Source organism: Podarcis melisellensis (assembly GCF_964234715.1).
Source record: "Podarcis melisellensis genome assembly, chromosome: 14".
Classification (NCBI taxonomy): Eukaryota; Metazoa; Chordata; class Lepidosauria; order Squamata; family Lacertidae; genus Podarcis; species Podarcis melisellensis.
Window position 1 is genome coordinate 19,104,920 of NC_138546.1, and position 18,455 is coordinate 19,123,374.

The 18,455-nt window shown below is 42.7% G+C and overlaps 1 protein-coding gene across 2 annotated transcripts in view; it reads left to right on the plus strand.

Moving 5' to 3' along the window:
- The window catches only part of SEC14L5 (SEC14 like lipid binding 5), a 39,229-nt gene extending 20,774 nt beyond the window's left edge, over positions 1-18,455 (plus strand). For both annotated transcript variants that reach the window (XM_081888181.1, XM_081888182.1), the window contains 14 exons: positions 2,001-2,150; positions 2,259-2,390; positions 4,754-4,882; positions 6,588-6,804; positions 7,836-7,948; positions 8,911-9,100; positions 9,549-9,637; positions 10,144-10,214; positions 11,034-11,205; positions 12,280-12,414; positions 14,088-14,225; positions 14,848-15,093; positions 16,202-16,380; positions 16,977-18,455. In XM_081888181.1, the coding sequence (XP_081744307.1) occupies positions 2,001-2,150; positions 2,259-2,390; positions 4,754-4,882; positions 6,588-6,804; positions 7,836-7,948; positions 8,911-9,100; positions 9,549-9,637; positions 10,144-10,214; positions 11,034-11,205; positions 12,280-12,414; positions 14,088-14,225; positions 14,848-15,093; positions 16,202-16,380; positions 16,977-17,082 (2,067 nt within the window). In that variant the 3' untranslated portion in view covers positions 17,083-18,455. The remainder of the gene's footprint in view (positions 1-2,000; positions 2,151-2,258; positions 2,391-4,753; positions 4,883-6,587; positions 6,805-7,835; positions 7,949-8,910; positions 9,101-9,548; positions 9,638-10,143; positions 10,215-11,033; positions 11,206-12,279; positions 12,415-14,087; positions 14,226-14,847; positions 15,094-16,201; positions 16,381-16,976) is intronic.

An 18,455-nucleotide genomic window follows, 5' to 3' on the forward strand; every position in this document is an offset into this window, starting at 1 on the left:
GAGCCAGTTGGGGACAGGGCATCTTACATAACACAAGGGCTTTGTGTTTTAGCTAGAAAATGACGATTGATTTATTATGATTTATTAAATTTGTATACCAACCTTCATTCATAGATCTCAGGGAAGTACACAGCATAAAAATACAAAATACATAATAAACAATAATAAGAACAAAACAATACCCCCAAAGGATGGGATAGGAACTTGGGGGCAACAGGGGAGTCATTGCTACTTGAAACTAAAAGTTGATCTAAAAAATGAGGAGGAAAGAAATGCATTTTTTTTTACTAAAAATATCCTTTATACAAATAAAAAGTAATTAAACAGTCTTCAAAAGTTCTTGTTATGAGTTAGTTGGGGGAACAGGTGAGCTGACTTTGAGCTTGTTTTTCTGCCAGATAGAGGGGCAGATGGAGATAATGGCCCTGCCATTAAAAAGGTAAAAGGTAAAGGGACCCCTGACCATTAAGTCCAGTCGCAGATGACTCTGGGATTGCGGCGCTTATCTCGCATTACTGGCTGAGGGAGCCGGCGTTTGTCCGCAGACAGCTTCCAGGTCATGTGGCCAGGATGATTAAGCTGCTTCTGGCAAACCAGAGCAGCGCATGGTAAGGCCATTTACCTTCCTGCCAGAGTGGTACCTATTTATCTACTTGCACTTTGATGTGCTTTCGAACTGCTAGCTTGGCAGGAGCAGGACCAAGCAACGGGAGCTCACCACGCTGCAGGGATATGAACTGCCGACCTTCTGATCGGCAAGCCCTAGGCTCTGTGGTTTGAAAAAGCCATCCACAAGACAAAAGACCTTATGGGAGGTTGCCAGGGCAGTATGGGTGTGATGTTACAGGAAAACAAGTTGTCCTCTTACACAGAGGTTTTTGGCAAGGTGTTCTGGAAATTAGGGAGAACTCCATGCGCACTGGCTAGGAGAGGCTGCACTGAGAAACCAGGGGGCATAACTGGCTGTTGCTTTGGACCCAAGCTTGCAAAAGCTATGAAAGGAGCAACAAAGGACACTCTTGGGGTGTAATGTTTTGCACTCTCTCTCCATTGAAGGCTTCAGGTGTAGATATGTATGAATAAACCATATTTCTAAGACACTACAGACTCCTCTGTGCCTTGATTTTCCAATGGAAACACAACCCTGGGTGAGTGCCTGGAACCCTCTAAAATCTTAACTACTACTCAGCAGAGATTGGGCATGGCATGTAACATTCTTATATCTTATTACTATTTTTAATAGCTATCCAGGGTTTTTCTGTCCTGACTTTTCATATTGTGTTTGGGCAGTGGGTACAGCTCAATGGTAGGTCACATCCTCTGCATGCAGAGAATCTTGGCTTCAATCTTTGGTACCACCAGGAAAAGAAAGAAGGGTCAGGTAGCAAGTAGTGGGAAACTTCCTCTGCGTCCTGGAGAGCTGCTGCCAGTCAAAGTAGATGAAGAATGTGGTACCTGTGGCCATTAAGATATTGTTGGACTCCAGTTTCTATCACCCCTGACCACTGTGCATGCTGAACCCTAGTGTCCCAGGTCCTAGTCCAACACTCTGTTACACCACTCTGAAGTCTGAGTATAACACCCATGATATAACACTTCCACTGACCTCTACCATGGTTTCACCTCAGCCCAAATTACATCATAATCATTTTATTCAATATTATTTTAATATTTAATAATCAAACACAGCTGCACAGGCATTCAGTGAGCAAAGGCACAGCAGATTCCATGTGTGTGTTACTGTTCAGGTTCACAGGCATTCATCCACCTTTTTTTTAAAAAAAACAACAACTTTCAAACACCATCCATTTTCATTCATTACAGTGATGTGTGCTGCAGAGTTGTGTGATAAAGAACAAGAAGATTCCAAGAACAGAAGAATGGCCTTTACAGCATTAACATATTCTCTCTCTCTCTCTCTCTCTCTCTCTCTCTCTCTCTCTCTCTCTCTCCCTCCCTCCCTCCCTCTGGGTGTGTGTGTGTGTGTGTGTGTGTTTCAGGCTTATGAGAAGCGCTTCCCCACTTGCCCAGAGATCCCTGTTTTCCTGGGCAGTGAGATCCTTAGTGAATCCAAGAGTGATGATGGAGCCATTCACATAATTGAACGCAGCTGTAAATTGAATGTAGATGCACCTCGGTTACTGAAGAAGGTGAGAGCTAAAATTCCCCATAGACATGTACTCTTAAGGCTGCCTGGGCTGTGCTCATAATATATTCCATTGTAGTCCTTACATGCTAATCTTATTTCTCTTTTTCAGATTGCTGGAGTAGAGTATGTCTTTTTCATACAAAAAAACACGGTCAACTGGAAGGAGCGAACTCTTGTGATTGAAGCTCATAATGAGACTTTTGCCAACCGTGTCATTGTCCTGGAGACATGTAACTATTCAGTAAGCATTCTGTCTATCAGATTTCCCTTCTCTTCAAAGTGCATTGGGTGGGTTTGAATCCTGGTGGCTCTAGTAGTGCTTTCTGTCTTATTGTTACTAGGAATAACATTCTCAGGCTTGTACAGTAGGCTGTAACTGAATGCAGATTTTACTGGTTTGGATGTGCATCTCTGTATGTTTGTTTGAAAGGTTGTAACCCTTATACCGGCAAAGAAAATAAGTTATCTCTGCTTGCTGCATTTGGAGGTGTCCTAAACTGAAAAAAAGGAAAGTGCTCTGGGGATTGTAGTTGGCTGCTGAATGGTGAGGCATACATTTCAGATGGGATTGTGTTGTTGTTTTTTCGTTTTTTCACATGGCCTGGCCATCCCCTACATTGGTTCCCATTGAAACAACAATAAAAAAGCAGCAGGTGGATAGGGAGAAACATTCTCTCCCACTCCGCTCCCACTAGGAGTGGCCGAGATGGCGTGGTACAAGGGGAGCAGGGGTGGCAGTAGCTAGAGGAGGAAATGAAACGGCCTGAAGCCTAGTGGAGCCGCATAAGTTACCCTGCGACTATTATGTGGGGAATGCTCTGGGGCCATTTCGGGGGTCCAGAAAAGGGGAGGTGCAACTATTATGCGGTGGCGACCAGTATGCATGAAATACGGTGTTGTGTTGATAAGCAGAGGGCTACTAGGACAGTTATAAGGCTGTCTGTGTTTGTGGTTTTCACTTGAGTTGAACGTACATTTGTGTTCTGCCAATGCTTAACTGACCAGCCTGACACACATGTTACCAAGCTGCAATATCTAACATTAGATTAGCAGACTGCCTGCTGTTATCTTGGTCCCAGGGATTGTAAGGTAGGGAGAGCTGAATTTGGTACAGGGCTGTTCTGGTCTATACTATCGATTGTCTTAATATAGCTGTGCACTTCAAAACTCTCATAATTAGAGCAGCAGAAACCAGAAGGAACAACTGTACCCTAAGTGAACATAAGTGCCTAGATTCCCTGCCTCATGTTCTTTCTTCCTTATGTCTCCCACTTATTTTTTTGTTAGTGATATTTGCTGCAACCCCACCACTATGTAGCCAGGTAGCTGTTATAACAATGGTGTGTCATCTGCCATGTAAGCCTATATTTGGTGCAGCAGAGGTTTATGGCTTGGTTCTACCAGTGACATTTAAGAACAGCTTAGTCTATCTCGGAAAGCAATTAAATACCCTTTTGTGTTTGATAAACAAAAGCTCAGATTGTGTTACCTTACTTATCTGCTTTGTTGGCATATATTCAAGACAGCAGCTTCTTGAAAGCTGAGAGACTTTGGGTGACCTTTTGTGACTAAAGCCTACAGGTCTCTTAAATTTCAGTCTATTTCTCTACAGCTAAGAACAAATGTGTTGTGTGCAGCTGCTTAAAAATACAGTGGCACTTCTCTTCTGCTGTCTCTTTGGCTTTATCTCAGGTGCTGCCTGAGGATGGAATGAGACATGAAGGAAGCAGACCTTTGTCTTCAAATATAGGTCACTACCCTAATTCTGAAAAGCTAGGCAGGTGATTTCAAGTGGGAAAATGGTGGGTGATGTGGTGCTGAATCCTTCCAACTGTCGCGTCCCCCTCCACACTATTTTTCTACTAGCTGGCATATTTCAGATCTTCAAGCTTGAAGAAAAATGGCATGAAGGAACCATCAGAAGGGTTCAGCAACCCCCCTGCCCACAGCTTTTTACTTGGAGATTGTGTTCTCTCCCCTACTTTACAGCTGTTCAGCACATGGGTTTCCCACCATCACATCTAGTTCTTGACCTGACTTGAGTTCTGAAAGAGGGTGACTTCATGGAATATCACTATAATTTGCATACCAATTGTTGTTTCTGATGAGTGGGAGAGGGAAAGAGGAATATTTTATGGAGCCTGAGCTTTATGAGTTCATTCTCAGCTTGGCTTTAATTCTATATTTTCCTCAGTCAATTTATTTTGCTGAGAATCTTCCCCCCATTCTCACTGGGTGGATAGCCTATCTACTGCTACAGTGACTGGAACAGAAACTACAAACTCCCTGAAGTGTCAGGAAAACTTTGTGACTTGAGGCAAAGCAGTTCAAATGCCACGCTAACCCTGTTTCCAACAGGTAGGAACACTAGGCAATAGATGTCCTTATAAACCAGTTTTCAAGGTGAGTCATCATTTCAGCTGCCAACTGCACACTTTATTCCTTTTTGACAATTACACCAGAAGCAATGTTCAGTTTTCTTAGAAGGAGAACAGACAAAAAGAAAGTACATTTGAGAACTGGTTTCATTGCCTTTATCATGAACAGCCTTTTTAGAGTATGCTGCACTTATTCTAACTGTGACATATCTGTGTCTGAGTTTAGGTTCACCCTGAGAATGAAGACTGGACATGCTTTGAACAATCTGCATCTCTTGACATCAAGTCATTCTTTGGCTTTGAAAACACAGTGGAGAAAATTGCAATGAAACAGTACACAGCCAACATCAAGCGGGTGAGCTGTGATTGGTTGAATAAATAAAATAAATGAATTACTTTAGACAAAACTTGCTGTAAGATACTGCCCAAGCATAACTCCAAGCACTTTATTGTCTTGACCTGCTCTGCCTGCAAGCCAGCAGAACTAGAGAATGTTGTTGGCTGGGCCATCAAAAAGAAAGCAGGTTTAAATCAGCCCACAATTCAGGAGAGCAGATTGGATTGGACTCAAGCAGTTGGACCTTGCACAGCTCCAAGGTCACAACGTGTTTTGATAAGTTGTGGTGCCCAAATGAGACCTGATGTCCTTCCTAGGCTCTGCCTTTTCTGGGATGGATCTATCAGGTTTAAGACACTAGCTCTTGATGTTCTCCTAAGTGGGAATGCAAATATTTTTAACAGAATTAACCATCTTTCTATTCCTGGTTTACTTTGTTTATTTCTCACATTGTAACATATTAAATATAGAGAATATGAGATAATGTTTATACAGTGGTGCCTCGCAAGACGAAATTAATTCGTTCCGCAAGTCTTTTCGTCTTGCGAGTTTTTCGTCTTGCGAAGCACGGTTTCCCATAGGAATGCATTGAAAATCAATCAATGCATTCCTATGGAAACCGCCTTCAGACCAGGTCCGGGGACAGTCTGTCCCCCGACCTCTTCTGAAGGCCGGCGGGGGGGGGCGAAAGTCTTTGCTCCCCCCCCCCCCCGCCTGCCTTCCCGGGACAGCGGAGACTTCTCCGCTGTCACGGGGCGATCTTAAAATGCTGGCAGGCGGCAGCGAAGGTTTCGCTGCCGCCCCCAGCATTTTAAAAACCCCGGGACAGGGGAGGACTTCTCCGCTGTCCGGGGCGATCTTAAAATGCTGGTGGGCGGAAGCCTTCAGGACAGGTCCAGGAACAGAGGAGAAGTGCTGCGCACCTTCCCCTCTGTTCCCGGACCTGTCCTGAATTCTCACCGCAAGCCTTCAGGACAGGTCCAGGAACAGAGGAGAAGCACTGCGCACCTTCCCCTCTGTTCCCGGACCTGTCCTGAAGGCTTGCGGTGGGAGGAGGGCTTTCCTCCCCACCGCCAACATTCAGAATGCTGTTCTGAAGGCTGGCGGTGGGGAGGAAAAACCCTCCTCCCACTGCAAGCCCCGGGAACAAAGGAGAAGCCCTTCGCACCTTGTCCTCTGTTCCCGGACCTCCCACCGCAAGCCTTAGGACAGGTCCGGGAACAGAGGAGAAGGCGCGCTGCGCTTCCCCGCTGTCCCCGGAGATTTCCCTATGGGCTTTCGTCTTGCGAAGCAAGCCCATAGGGAAATTCGTCTTGCGAAGCCGCTAAAAATCGGAAAACCCTTTCGTCTTGCGGGTTTTTCGTTTAGCGAGGCATTCGTCTTGCGGGGCACCACTGTACATCCAAATGTGTTTGTGTGTTTGCTGCATAGATGTCTCCAAATGATAGAACACTTGGACTTGCCAGATTATTTTTGTTAAAGGGAATATAGGCAATACTGCAAGTGTGTGGGGTGTGGGTGTGTTGGCGTTGGCGTTGGCCTGAGAGGGTACGGCTGGGGTATGACAGTTCACAGATAAAACTGGATTTTAACCTAGATTCACACCTAGAACTCCATCCACTAACTAGGCAAACATTGCATTTGCATGTGAATATCCTTCATTGACAAATCTGTATAGGCCATATAGACTGAGAATATGAGTAATAAATCATTTAATTTTCAGGGCAAAGAAGTGATAGAGCATTATCTAAAGGAACTGATTTCCCAGGGGATCACTTTTATCCCCCGATGGACTCCTCCAGCAGTCAGAGGGAAAACAGCTAAGAGGCCTTCATCAGGATGTGAGAGTGGCACTGTACCAGCAGCAGCCCCCCCACACGGAAGTGACAAAGAACAGCGAGGCAGCACCTGCTCCTCTGTGGAGGCATCAACCCCCGATGGTATGTGCTTGTAAGCCAGTCAGCAGTTCCTTGCTATCTCACTAGGATGCTTTCAGCATTTTTCAGCTTGAAACCTGCCACAGTTTACCCTCCTTTCTTTTTTCATGCCTGACCAATAGTTTGCAATCCTGTCTCTAGATATCTTTATAATAAAAAAAATTCCTTCCCGTGGCACTTTAGAGACCAACTAAGTTTGTTATTGGTATGAGCTTTCATGTGCATACCTGAAGAAGTGTGCATGTACACGGAAGCTCATTCCAGTAACAAACTTAGTTGGTCTCTAAGGTGCTACGGGAAGGAATTATTTTATTTTGTTTTGACTACAGTAGACCAACATGGCTACCTACCTGTAACTAGATATCTTTATGTTCTGGATAATTTGGGGGAGAGCCTAATTTTGACTATGGCATTCCTGCTGTCTGGCAGCTGCTTATCCTAAGACATTTCATCAGGTCTGCTCTGAACTACTGAGGTCAGGAACAAAAAAATTATATGGAGCCGATCCAGAAAATCCTTCCCCTCCTTGTTTGTTCCCATTTGCTCCCAGCACAGCTGCAGTCCCAGGATATTTTTCTCCTGTTACAGAGTCCCCTTTGCTAGAGGTTGGCTGTGCATGCCTGTTGGTGCATATCTGCCTCACTGCTCCAAATGTTTCTACTTATCTCTTGTTCCAGTACCTTGCACTATTATATCCAGAGAATGTCCACATAGCAAAGGGTTTGTGTTTTGTCCTGCTGTGGTTCCCTTTGTGAGCACTGATGGAATATCCTTTTCCCCCTTGTAAAAATAGTGCCTTTAGCTGCTTTGTAATAAAAGTGATATTCCACTCCAGTTCATCTAGGTATTTTGCATTTATTGTTATTTTGATTTTTTAAAATTTTTATTTTATTGCAACTATATTCCACCATTTTTTGTATAAGACTGAAGCAGTTTTGCAGTGTTGCTGTTGGAAGCAATAATAATTGGCAGAAATATGTCCCTGGTCTTATTGAATTGCTTCCTTATGGGACTGTTTTCTTCCCCCTCCTCAGCTGACAAACTAGATGCTGATTACATAGAAAGGTACCTAGGGCAATTGACTCCCATGCAGGAAAGCTGCCTGATCAGACTCCGTCAGTGGTTGCAAGAAACACACAAAGGCAAGGTAAGCACCTGTGGCTAAGGCTCTCTGTTTGGTGAAAGTAAATATTAATCAGACTAAGCAATCAGGTAGTCTTAATTGCTTTATTATAGAACTAGTATCCTTGTACCTACTGTATATTTTTATATTTAAGGGACCCTGCCTTTCCTCTATTTTACATTGCTGAAATTGTTCAAGGCTTTTGTTTAGACCATTTCTATATCACTTAATATATATAAATATCTCTAAGCAGTGAACACTAAAAACAATGACAAATGTTACAGAAACACACAATAAAACCATTATGGGCAGTCACCAAGGTTGATGGAGCCCAATCAGGCTGCCCACAGCTGTGTCTCATTCAGCTACTCTCCACACACCCAGCACCCCGCTACAGCAGCTTAGGTTGGGTAAGTTTCCCCGGGGGTCTAAATTGTGGCAAATATAAAACCCCTCTACTCGCAGTTCTTTCTAGGGTCTCCACACATCTCTCCTCCAGCAGCTCTTTTGCAAGTTGTCCACCTGTGTTGGTGCTGCCTGATTTGGGTGATTAAAATGCAGCAGTCGCTAGACAGAACAGAAGAAACAGATAACTTGGGCCTAAACTTAGTTGTACAGTGGAACCTCAGGTTACATACCATCCTCCTTACGAACGCTTTGGGTTATGAGCTCCGCTAACCTGGAAGTAGGTGTTCTGGGTAGCGAACTTTGCTCCAGGATGCGAGCGGAAGTTGCACGCCAGCGGTGCGGCGCCTCAGGTTAAGAACGGTTTCGGGTTAAGAATGGACCTCCGGAATGAATTAAGTTCATAAATGGAGGTACCACTATATTCTAGATTGTTAGTGAGGACACTAGTTTGTTTGTTTGTTTGTTTGTTTGTTTGTGTTTTCAAAATTTGACATATGAGCTGTTCTTCTGCAGGAATTATTTAAAGGGTCATGCCTTTGACAATAGGATGAGCCTTGCCTTCTTCTTCTTTTGCTCAGATACCCAAAGATGAACATATCCTCCGTTTTTTGAGGGCTCGTGACTTCAACATTGACAAGGCTCGAGAAATGCTGTGCCAGTCACTGACCTGGCGCAAGCAGTACCAAGTAGACTACATCCTGCAAACATGGAGACCACCTTCTCTTCTGGAAGAATACTATACTGGTGGTTGGCATTATCATGACAAAGGTGGGAAGCTCACTTTAAGCCAGCGTACTGTGCCCTGTCTGTCACCTAAGGACACCTCTGAGTACTTCTGTGCTTAATTTCTGAAAGTGTGCAAGCAAGAAACCAAGAAGTGTTATTGTAACACAGGAATGGTCAGATGTAATCAGTAAAGTTTAGTAGAATCCATCCCCTGTTCTTCTGTGTTGCATCTCTAAACTTCTTACCTATTGCTGTTCTATGTTTACCTCCCTGCATGCATTTTCAGAGTTGATAAATTTCACATTTCACAAGTTGGCAAATGTAGCGAAGCAGCCTGAGATGTTCTCTGTGTTCCAAAAAGAAATTGGATGGGGACATACTTGGGCAATCATGCCTTTAATTTTTTAATATTCCCAGTTAAGTACAGTAGGACACAAACAGGGCAAAAACATATTCATTCAGCTGCTTTGTTTATTTTTTCTCTTTAAAGATGGAAGGCCACTTTACATACTTCGCCTTGGTCAGATGGACACCAAAGGTCTTGTGAAAGCACTGGGAGAGGAGTCACTCCTTCGTCATGTAAGGAGATGCTGCCTTTGTATTATCTATGCATGGTTTCTCTAGAAAAGCTTCAGGCTTCAGTAGGTCCCGTACTCAATAAGGCAGTTTCTGCATGTGCTTTAGAGGGAAGTAAGGGGCAGATGGGGCTTATCAATCTGGGAACGTAGCCCAGGTTTGGAGAAGGAAAACCCTGCTCTGTTTTCTTTTGGACCACATCAGCGGAATGCCTTGTTGTCTGGGCACCCCATGATTTTCATACACAGTGCCCAGGCTTGTGCCCTGAGAAGGTCCCTTTGGTTTGACATCACCCCCAGGGGCACTCCATTGTCTCTGAAGACAGACTGATGCCAACAATACACAATGGGCAGATTTTATCATTTATAACCTGAAATATTACAACAGGGTCTTAACTGGTCTTGCTATGTTCTAAGTAAAATTTTGTCATAACTTCCAAAGCCTAAAATTTAGAGAAGGTATGAGGATGTTCCTTAGTAACTGAAGTCATTCCTTTGTTCTCCTTTCAGGTACTGTCAATTAACGAGGAAGGACAAAGGAGGTGTGAGGAAAACACCAATCTATTTGGCCGCCCAATCACGTTAGTATCCACCCAGTTATGCAATGACCCCTCTCTTCTTTTGCTTCATGTAAACATTGGCAATAAGAGAACATTTTTTTAAAGCGTTGATGCCTTGTCCTCAGAGCAGAATTATTTTCACAGCTAGTGCTCAGGATGCATTTTAATCTGGAACCTGTCACTTCTATAGTGCTGTGGTCTAAGCCACTGAGCCTATTGGGCTTGCCAATCGGAAGGCTGGCGGTTTGAATCCCTGCAACGGGGTGAGCTCCCATTGCTCTGTCCCAGCTCCTGCCAACCTAGCAGTTCAAAAGCATGCCAGTGCAAGTAGATAAATAGGTACCGCTGCGGTGGGAAGGTAAGTGACATTTCTGTGCACTCTGGTTTCCGTCACGGTGTCCCGTTGTGCCAGAAGTGGTTCAGTCCTGCTGGCTACATAACCCGGAAAGCTGTCTGTGGACAAATGCTGGCTCCCTCGGCCTGAAAGCGAGTTTAGTGCCGCAACACCTTAGTTGCCTTTGACTGGACTTAACCGTCCAGGGGTCCTTTCCCATATCTCTCTCTCTCTCTCTCTCTCTCTCTGTGTATGTATATGTATATGTATGTGTATATATATATATATATATATATATATATATATATATATATACGGAAATGTTCATTGTAGCTTTTTTCACACTTTACAAATTTGTGGGAGTGTCATTTACAGGTGCACTGTTCTGTGCAGCACTTGTGAAAACACCGTTAAGCCTCATACAGGAAGATTGTATTTGTTGCTTCTGGTTTTGAATGCCAAATGCATAGCTTGAGAAACAGCTTTGTGGATTTCACCTCTTTCAGATCTTGGACCTGTCTCGTTGACCTTGAAGGGCTGAACATGCGCCACCTCTGGCGCCCTGGAGTAAAAGCGCTCCTTAGGATTATTGAAGTGGTTGAAGAAAACTACCCAGAGACCTTGGGAAGGCTTCTGATTGTGCGAGCACCCAGAGTGTTCCCTGTTCTATGGACTCTGGTGAGTGATGGTGCTGGGGAGAGGCTACCTACTCTTGGCTCTGGCCTTAACGAGAAGATATTACTAGTCTGTTGGGTCCCACCAAGGAATGAAAATGGCAAACCTATGAGTTCTGTTTTGACAGACAAGGATATGTCTTTTCTGGGTTCAGGTTCCGGTCCAGGTAGTAGCAACTTATTTATTGCAGAATTTATATTTTGGTGCCACAATGAAGATAACCGTAAGCTGTAAAACACCTTTACAGTGAGAGTTACTGTATTACTGTATTACAGGTAATAATGCCATATCTTGTTTGGGATAGTCCTTGGGTTCAAAAATGCAAGGTCTGCGCTGATTAACTTTGGCACTGTTGATTTGTTTATGTAACTTTCTAGTCTTCCTCTAAAATACCCAGTGCTTTTTTCTGGGGGTATTCAAGGGTACCGACATCTTTTTTTCTAGAAGTAAAGCACTGGTTAAAAATGTGGCACTTACTGTAACAACTTCATGATGAGTACCAGCACCTTTATTTCCTAGAAGAGAAACACTGAATATACCTCCTGGTGATGCACAAAAAAACATCCAGCACATTTGCAAAACTAATCAGGGACCGGCATGGTTTCAAATTGGATGAGGGACTGTGTTGAGATTCCTGCATTGCATGGGGTTGGACTAGATGAACCCCAGGATCCTTTCCAACTGTACAGTTCTATGATTCTGTGGAGCACATCTTCCTCCAGTATCTTTACTTTTCCCTTTTATTCAATTATAGGAGAAACTTTAACTGGTAAAGTGTTACATGGTATAACCCCAACATTAAAGCCTGCCTCTTCACTCATCACATTTTATGGTTTCTAAGTTCAACAGAGAGTGCTTTTTTAACATCACTAGGTCTAGATTTCAAGCATTTACAAAGAGTTCTTCAAGTCCACCCCACCACAAGAAAATATTCCTCCAGTTATAGACTTGCTAAAGACCAAGAGTGACTTGTTTGGACTGGCTTGCAGGTTGAGTTTTTAAAATGCTTTTTGGTGGGACTTGACCATTCTTTTTTTAATGTGTCCTGAGAAGAATAGCTTTTACATTCTATTTCAGGTGAGTCCCTTTATCAATGAGAACACTAGGCAGAAGTTCCTCATTTACAGTGGCAACAATTATCAGGGACCTGGAGGGCTCGTGGATTATCTTGACAAAGATGTGATTCCAGACTTCCTTGGAGGAGAATGTGTGGTAAGTTTGGAGAAAGTGTGTAGTACAAAATTCTTAGGTGAGACTTAATCTTGCTTACATTACATCCTTATTAAATGTTTAGTTCTATTAGTGTGCTGTGTGCAATTGAGATACAAGCTCCTGTTGGTGCTGAGCTCTGTATGAACATCAGGGTATAACCTTCACTCTTAGTTTTGGAGAGAAGGCTAGAGAAGTTTTAATAACTGTATACAAATATGGCATGGCAGTCTGCACTTTTGCTATTATTAGTACTTGCTGTACAGTATTACTTGGGTTGTTACACAGTGGAGGAGGACAGTATGTGGGCCTTTGGATAAAGTCAAAATATTTCTGTTGGAAAGATTACTTATTTTAACAAAAATGTTTTCAGTAGCCTGCAGAGACATTACTGTCTCTGTGTCCTTCGTTTGCCAAAAGAAAAATGCTGTCTATATCCTTGATGTAAGATCCATTCAATTGTCAATGTTGTAATTTGCAATCTCTATCCTGCCTCAGGGGGCACCCTGTTTAGAGCAGAATTAGTGATTTATTTCTAAAATTTGTAGAATTCAAGATGCTTTGGTGAGTTATTTTTTCCCCTTCAGGCAGTTGGCAAAAAAACTGCTTGGTTTGCCTTATGAATCGTTTATCATAGTTCAGATAACACTTGTATTGTTTATGGCAATTGGCAAAACTATTGTAAAAATTCAGACTGGATGGTTTATCATAGTACAGATTCAATTATAAATGAGTAAGTGACCTCTTCAACATACGTGTTATTAAATGTTGTTGCATTGTTTTGTTAATTGCTTGGAGATTATTTATTGATTTGATTTCTTGCCTGCCTTTCTCCCTAAGGTCACAGGGCAGGTTACAGCAATTTAAAATTCAAACTTAGACAATTTAAAAATATGCTATTTTTAAATGCTATGCTATTTTAGGTACATATTTTTAATAAACAAGCAGAAAATTCACTGAGCAGCATATTTATTCACAGTGCATTCTAGCTCATCTAGCAGCATACAGACACACTCTACCAAATTGAAGATCCAAACTCCCTGTTATTCTTCAGAATCTGCCTTTTTGCTCTTTAACCATAATCCCCAAAATGAGCCTTGCAAATTAATGTTTGCATACATTCATACAAACTGCATAACTGCATTGTCCCATTTTCTGCTATGTTCCGTCTTGAAGGAGCAGCAGACAGACTGCAGTGTCTGTCTTAAATATGTAGAATATGCTTCCATGATTTTTTGCTGTCTGGCTTCTAGGCTGGACTAGGCTTCCTACTATTTACAGTAGACCCTCTTACCTTCTTAGTTTGGCAAAGCCTTTTTATCAGCCAGCCTTCTACTTCATTGACAGCAAGATTGAGGACATGTGAGTCCGAATAATGGTCATTCTCTAAAGTATATATATGTATATGTGGATGAATGAGTGAGATTGAAATAATAAAAGTGCTTTCAGAATTCATCTGGTTGCTATATCTATTCTTGTTTGTATCTAGTTAAAAGGTGCTTTAGTGGGCAGGGTGGGGGATGAGATTGTTTCTGTTCTCTCACTTTACTTGCTAAATAGTAGGAAGGTGAGGCTGTGCTGTATGAAATGGTAGGGAATATTCTGTCAGTTGGCATTGTTTTAAAGTGTTGATCTGCATTTTGAAATTCACTCTCCATCTCTCCCTCATCCCACAGTGTAATGTGCCTGAAGGTGGCCTTGTTCCCAAATCACTCTATCAAACAGATGAAGAGCCTGAAATCTCTGATCATATCCGCCTCTGGACAGAAACCATCTATCACTCTGCAAATATATTCAAAGGTGCTCCTCATGAGGTAGGATGAGGAAGTTATTCTGGTCAAGAGAAGTGTTGAAAGTAGTAGACCAAAACGTATGTGTGTGTGGTGAATGCTCTGTGCTCTTCTAGATTTGGCAGTTAGGTTTAGGTGGGGTTTTGGAGATGCTGTAAAGGAAAGGAACATTGCCTGGGGTCTAGAAGCATTTCTTCAAATTCCTGATGTATATGCTCCAAATACCTAATTCTTGGAAGAATTAAAACTCTACTCTTCCTACTTATAGTTATTCTGAGTCTCTGTAAGAATTCTCAGGCTGGTATTGGTAGGAGTGCTGGTGGATGGCTGTGACTTAAGATCTCCCTAAGCCCTATTACCCAACTAATATACACTCTGAACCGGGGCACCCCATGGAGGAACTGTTGTCCACAAATGCAGAGCTAGTGTGTGAGGCTTGGCATCTTGTGCTTAGGTTCTTCACAGTCAGGAGAAAATTGGAATAATTTTTAAAATATATTTATTGAGTTTGCTAGTTCCTCCCAAAAAGGAGAATCATTTCTGTGTTGCTTACAGCCAGATGTTGCTGCACTAGTTAATTGATTTTGGGGGCAACACCAGCACTGAATTGAACAGGATGGATGCTGTCATTTTTTATCTAATCTAGATAGTTGTGGAAATCTTGGAAGGTGAATCGGTGATCACCTGGGACTTCGACATTCTGAAAGGAGATGTCGTGTTCAGCCTCTTCCATTCCAAGAGAGCACCTGAGATTTGCCGCAAGGAACCTACAGTGCCAAATGCTTTGACTGCGGGGGATAATATACAGCTAATAGGCAAGAGCTGGGTCCTGGGGGTGGACTATAGCCGTGTGGAGTCCCAGCTGGTGTGTCGTGAAGGCGAGAGCATCCAGGTCAGTTGCGGTTCCGTGCCTAAGATCTCATGCTGGGCCTTTGGGGTTTGATTGTCATAAATATTTGGGAACTTCCTTTTTCATTTTTAAAATTACATTAATGTAGGTACCCATCATTAAATATTCCCAGGGTGGCTTACAAACTCAAAACAGTTTTGGAAATAAGGCCATTTCATTGTTCTGTGAAATTCCAACATGGGTGAGGAGCTTCTTGATATCAACTGCTAGTGAGCATATTTGATCCACCAACTGTCCTGTGAAAAAAAGCTTCCTGTGGCACTTAGTTCTGGGATGTTACACATTTTATAATATATTAAATGTGCAGTGAAGTGCCCCCTCTCACTGCATTTTATTTTTGTTGCTGCTGTTTACCTTTTATAGATGGAAAACTGAACCAGAGAGAGTAGTGAATTGCCAAAAGCCCTCTAACATGTTAATGGCTGGACATGAACCCAGGCTTCTCATATTAAAGCCCAGTATACTTTATCCAGTAGAATGCCCTGGTTATTACTGTTGACTAAACACAGGGGGAAAACCTATTGCACAGAATTAAGTTCTATGTCTCAGAGAAATGGGTTTCAAAATTTCTTCCTTTTAAGATCTTTCCATATCAATATCTACCAAGGAATCCCTGCAAATCTGCAATGGAATCCTGGCATGTTGTAGTGGAACTTGTTTATGTCACATGCTCAATTCATGAAGGGCCCTGGCTAAGCTTCACCATTGCCCTGTATGAACTGAAGGTGCATTCCTGTGCACACCCAATATTCTTCTTTGACTGCACACTGCAGGGAAAGATTGGTATTGGCCCAGCAAGCTCCTCTACCATTACGAAGCTTGTCATTGAGGAGCCCCTGATAAACTTGCAAGGAACCTCAGATTATGTGCATTTGGATCACACTTTGCAAATCCCTGTTTCAGCTAAAAAGACCCAGTTAGTTGGAAAGTATTAATGACTCTACCTGTTGACTTCCCCTGGCCTGCATCAGTTTTACTTCAATTTTTGGGCTTTGTTTCAAGATGCCAAGATGGCTTTGAAACAAAGCCAAACAAACATAAATCCTTTATGTTTACCTGATTGGTTTTCTCACTATCTATCACTTTTCAGGGTTCTCATGTGACTCGTTGGCCTGGCTTTTATATCCTCCAGTGGAAAATGCACAGCCCAACTCCCTGTGCTGGGACCAGCCTCTCTCGGGTTGATGATGTCTTGGCTACACTCCAGGTCTCCAACCACAAGTGCAAGATTATGTATTACTATGAGGTGCTTGCATCCAAGGAATTCAGGTAGGAGGGATGCAGGAGGAGCCATTGCATGACTTGTTATATGTGGGGATGACGGGCATCACTCAGTGCTTGGTACGGTTCTTGAAAGCTATCAGCAGGAGTTCTAATAACTGCCTTGCTGCTTTCTTTGATCTACTTCTTTGTCCTTTAATCCAATATAATGTTTTGCTCAATTAATAAGATAATAAGCTTGCAACACACCTGTAGTTCACAAGTGCCAATAATGTGAATGCATTCCCAAATTGTTTAATCCTGCTTTGGAGCATCACTATGTGAACTCAGTTCTCCAGGACAACAGAGCTCTGCCATCAGTCTCTTTCCACTGTTGGTATGTGTCTTCCAGGTGATCCAGTTAAGCATATCTGGATAACTGTAAGCATGGAAAATGGTGATGGTATTAATCTTGCTACCAGTTTCTGCTTTCATAGGATTTATCAGGATCGCCACTTAAAATGTTTTCTTTCAAGATGGAATTAGATTTTTGGCAGCAAATGAGAGATTACCAGTCCTGTTGGGGTTTTCATGGAAGAAGTGAAGGTGAATTGGTTGTTGACCCTTCCCCAACCCACTAAATTTCATCTTTCTTTCTATTCCAGGGGGTCCATGACAAGTCTGGAATCCTGCAACAGTGGATTTTCACAGCTCAGTGGAGCAACAACATCTTCCAACCAATCGCAGAGCAGCTCTCTGATTTCTAGATAACATCATCTAGGAACTTGCTGAACACTGATCAATGAACTGCTCAGCTGAGATGCTTTCCTCAGGTCTGCTCCATAGAACGAGCCAAAGAATCCTGTGGCGGAATGCTAGTGCCTAGGGATGGCCTTCTAGGGGAACACAAGTAACAGCAGTTTGGACACCAAGATGTTTCTAGGGAGCCGCTTGAAATCCTTGCTTTTTCGGGAATAGACTTGCAGCTTCTAAACCTTGAAGACTGTTTTTCCTGGACCGTGTATTAACAAATCTGTGCATTAGACTGCATATCACTTTTGCATGAATTTTACGTGATTCCTATGGTTTAAAGGGCTCTTTCCAGTCAACTTAACTCTACGTAAATGTAGAGCTATCTGGTGTTGCCTTACCTATTAGGACCTGTAGAGCTGTCTCTTATGTGTAGCAAAAACTAGTCTAGTTTCACCGGGGCATCAGCCAGTGCCATTTGTGTTTTAACAAGATGCAGAAGGTGCCTCGGTAGCAGGGATTACATGCAAACTGCTAATATGTACATAAATAGATGGGGTGGGGGGTGGGTGGGAGGAAACAAGGTTTCCAGGTTACTTCAAGTAGGAAACATATCTGAGGTTAGATACCTAGATTTAGCTAGCTTAACATGCTTTGGCATCCCTGAGAGACCCCAAAAATGTACATAAGTTTCTCCTGCAGTGCACAGAAACGCCTTCTTTCTTAAAGGAGTAAGCACTGATACTCCCCCCACCCCCATTTTTTTCTCAGGTCTATGAGCAATAAATGAGTAGATCTCTGCCCCATCCCTCTCTCAGGGTAGGAAGTGAATTCCATTACAAAGGGCTAAGCAAAGCAATATTTAATTTCTACAGGCACAAAACAACTCCACAGTGTTGACGAAGCTCTTATTTTTGAAAGCAGGCACAAATTCAAGTTGGGGTGGGCACTTTAAGAGTGTGTGTGTGTGTGTGTGTGTGCGCGCGTGTGTGCGTGTGTGTGTGGCTGTGCATGAATATATGAAAATTCCTCTTTATTCAAACAAGATTAAGACTTAAATTAATAACTTATTTGTATCATTTTATAGGTACAACTCAAGTATGTATTATGAAATATGCCCCTCCCTTTTGGTGTGTTGATCTTTTGGGGCCAGAAGGAGGAATTCTGATCATATTCAGCTTTGTAAGGCTGTTTCACTGAGACATGGTTTCATAACTGGATATTTTTGGAGCACAGGACTGCATTATACAGAATGACCTGCACAGGTCTCCATTTAATCTTTTGAGTTTGATAAGGTTGTGGCCTACATTGTAACTGGAAAACTGCTCTGGTAATATGGCCCTGAATAATTAAGGACCTTGATTTTGTAAAATTTATATGCCCTGGAACGATAA